Genomic DNA, 3,923 nt, shown 5'->3' on the forward strand with positions numbered 1-3,923 from the left:
TTTTTTATAGGTCGTAGACGTGTGTTTTTATGGAGTCAATTAATTGGACCAACTATGCAAAAGAAATTGAATTACAATTAGGACTAATCATGCCAAACAACCACGCACATGGACCATTCATTTATGTAATTTACCATGCATTATATATAGATAGCTCCATGCATGCCACCATTTATTCATAGATACCTCCTCACAGTTTTTGTATTAATCGTCGTTTCTCAGTCGTTCAAATTAAAAGCATCCATTTAATCTCAGGACAATGAAGCTATTCCAAGCTTACCACTTACTCATCTTCCTTTTATTAAAAACAACATCAGCAAGTGATCCAAAATATACCAAGCCGGGTTGCCAAGTTATGTGCGGGGATGTGATAATCCCCTACCCTTTTGGGATTGGGGTAAATTGTTCTGTGAGTGAACGGTACAATGTTGATTGCAACCGGTCGACGCCATATCTACCTGCACTCAACAACGTGCAGGTATTAGAAGTAAACTTAGAATACCAAACCGTAACAGTTAATGTCTCAATGATTTCCGACTGCCACAATCTTATCCGTACTAGCAGTCAAATCTTGGGCATTGAACTTGGTGAAAGCAGCCCATTTCTTTTTTCCAGATTACACAACCTGTTTGTTGTAGAGGGTTGTGGTAATGCGGTCATCTTGGACCAAGGGACTGCAGTCACCGGTTGCTCGACAACTTGTCGCAATGAGAGTGTTGGCGTGAAAGACAAGTGCCTTGGCATTACTTGTTGCCAAACAAGACTTCCTTATTATCTTAAGAGTTATAGCATGGATCTCACCGGTTTGGAAAGGCAGGGTGGGGATGAAGCTTGTGGGTCTGCCTACTTGGTGGACAAGAAGTCATATGATGAGGGAAGGTTTTCTGGCAAATCTGTTGCCGGGGACAACACTTACATCCCCATATCACTGCTGTGGACTTTGTCAGAGCGTGAGTCCAGTCAAATAGAGTGTTGTTTTTCGGGGTTTAATATTTTCAAAGCTGATACGGGAAATGGTGGTTCAATCAAGTCGTGGAAATGCGTTTTTCCAATGAGCAATAAAGGAAATCCTTATTTAGTTGATGGATGCTACGGTATGTAATTTTGTATTTGGTATTTAAGTTTTTGTTTTACTTTTCTAGCGTACTTTTGTACCAGTGAACATTTTTTAACAAGGCACATTTTCTTATATGGCGTGCTTTCAGATGATGAAAAATGTGCAAGGTGCAGAGAGGACGGAGGTGAGTGTGAATACTATGATGTATATGATGATTATGACAGGATTAGCGAATACGAGTTCGTTTGTTCTCACGTCATGAAGGGTAATCGAAGACATTCTAAACCCACGTTATCCATTGGTGCTATTCTAGGTAATGGTTTATCATCCATATACAAATTATATTCGAGAGGAGCTGTTGAAATTCGTCATCCATATACAAATTATATTCGAGAGGAGCTGTTGAAATTCGTATTAGGATTATTATATATCCACTTTTCATAATCTTTAAAAAAAATTAATAAAACGGATATTTTGAAAATTATTTTCCAAACTATTAGTTAGATGTCGATTTCTCATTTCTCAACCACTATTTTGGTTTTTGGATCACTAAAATTGATATTTGTCCAAGTATGATCTCTTATTCAAGTATAATTGACAAAAGATCTAGTTTGTATGATAGAATGAAATAATACATGAATGTAATGAAGAAACGTACATAATTGAACGAAATGAATCATTATATTTAATTATCATCGTTTATTTGGTTTGAAATGGACAATTCCAAACATGTTATTAATAAATATAAATAAAAATATTGTTATTTTGTAAGATAATTAACTTTATTTAAACAAAAGTAAACCATTATAAATTGAATATCGATATCATATATCAGATATTTTTTTTTCTTGCGATTGATGGTTATTTAGATTGTTTAAAAGTAGATTAGATTTGATTTTAAAATAAATAAATAAATTAAACATAAACATATTTCATTTGGTACAAAATTGAAAATTCATGTTTTATGTTCAAATAGATAAAAAAATTGATGTGGTGTTGTCCTAATTAATTCAGGTATTAGCATAAGCATCGGTGTACTTGTTCTTCTGGCGATCAGCTATGCCTCGTACAAGGTGATCAACGAAGCAATAGCCAGGAGACGCAGAATGAGATATTTTAAAAGGAATGGGGGCCAACTACTAGAACAACAAGAAAAATCCGACCCATCCTCAGTTGGCAAAACTATGCTTTTCTCTTTACGTGAATTAGAGAAAGCCACTGACTACTTCAGTGAGAAGAGAATTCTTGGTGTGGGAGGCCAAGGTACAGTTTACAAAGGGATGCTACTTGATGGAAGAACCGTAGCTGTTAAGAAATCAGAAAGAGTTGTTGAAAGCCAACAAGAAAAATTAATCAATAATCAATTTATCAATGAGGTGGTGATTTTATCCCAAGTCATTCATCCGAATGTGGTCAAGCTATTGGGATGCTGCCTGGAGACCAAGGTTCCTTTACTTGTTTCGGAATTCGTTTCAAACGGAACCTTATACGACCGCATTCACAAAGAAGCCAATGAATTTCCACTTTCATTGAAAATGAGAATACAAATCGCTACTGAAGTTGCAAGAGCACTTGCGCACTTGCATTCTGGATCAGGAACGTCCATCCCGATATACCACAGAGACGTTAAAACCAGCAATATACTTTTAGATGATAATAACATCGCCAAAATATCCGACTTTGGAACCTCAAGGAATATATCACCGGATGAGACTCATTTGACTACTATGGTCATTGGTACCGTTGGCTACCTTGACCCTGAGTACTTGCAAACCGAGCACTTTAATGAAAAGTGTGATGTATACAGCTTCGGAGTTGTTTTGGTTGAACTCTTAACCGGGGAAAAACCAATATTCCAAACTACATCGGGTCAAAAAACGCAGTTGGCTGCGCACTTCATTTCAGCTATGGAAGAAGGATGTGTGATCTCGACTTTTGATAAAATGGTCATTAACGAGGGTACTACGGATGAATTATTGGCACTAGCTAACCTTGCTATGCGATGCTTGTGTATAAAGGGGAAAGATAGGCCCACGATGATGGAAGTTGAACACGAATTAGAATCCATAAGGACATCACATGTTCCATCTAGGGTTGAAGCTAATATAGACCACGTGATGGGCAAGGGCAAGCAGGTATTAACGATGCCAACTACTGCTGAATCATCATCAACACCATTCAAGAGTTTTAATGAACCCAGTACTAGTCAATGATCGATACCAAAAGGTATAACAAAAATTTTATTCTGATAATTGTGTAACGGATTCAATATCGTGATATAAGTAACAGGAGATTATTAAGGTTGTACTGTGAATCCATAGTACGAGTTACTAGTATTTATAGTACCCTTGAAATATATTTTAAATGGACGGAAAATAGATTATTATTTAAGGGAAACTGAATTAATTTGAAAACGCAAAATAGCAAAATAACAAGAAAAATCCAAAATACTTTTCTTAATTATTATTTTCGGAATTTTAATTACCTAAAAACTAATAAAAGAAAATTACCGGTTTTTTTAAATACGTAAAATATTCTAATAGAATATTACACTGTAAATATTTTAATATGATTTTTACAATATTAGAATATTCTACTACATTTGTCAGATATATATATATATATATATATATATATATATATATATATATATATATATATATATATATATATATATATATATATATATATAGGGGAGGATTAATGCGAAAACGCGAAAACAAGAAAAACTATAAGATTGTGGCACTTCAACATTATCTTTTAGGACAATAATTCATCCAAACATTGAAATAAATGATAATAATCGATAATAGATGAGAAATTATGTCATATTAGCAAAGTATGATATTTGAAATTTTTATTATAA

The 3,923-nt window shown here is 34.3% G+C and overlaps 1 protein-coding gene across 1 annotated transcript; it reads left to right on the top strand.

Annotated features, from left to right (window-relative positions):
• The first annotated feature begins 259 nt into the window (after positions 1 to 259).
• LOC145089634 (wall-associated receptor kinase-like 2) lies at positions 260 to 3,270 on the top strand. The gene is made up of 3 exons (XM_079028048.1): positions 260 to 1,094; positions 1,206 to 1,370; positions 2,072 to 3,270. The coding sequence occupies exons 1-3, from the start codon at positions 260 to 262 to the stop codon at positions 3,268 to 3,270; spliced, it is 2,199 nt and encodes a 732-aa protein (XP_078884174.1).
• The last annotated feature ends 653 nt before the right edge of the window (positions 3,271 to 3,923 follow it).

This window comes from Lactuca serriola, chromosome 2 (genome assembly GCF_051521515.1).
Source record: "Lactuca serriola cultivar US96UC23 chromosome 2, Lser_US96UC23_V15, whole genome shotgun sequence".
Taxonomy (NCBI): Eukaryota; Viridiplantae; Streptophyta; class Magnoliopsida; order Asterales; family Asteraceae; genus Lactuca; species Lactuca serriola.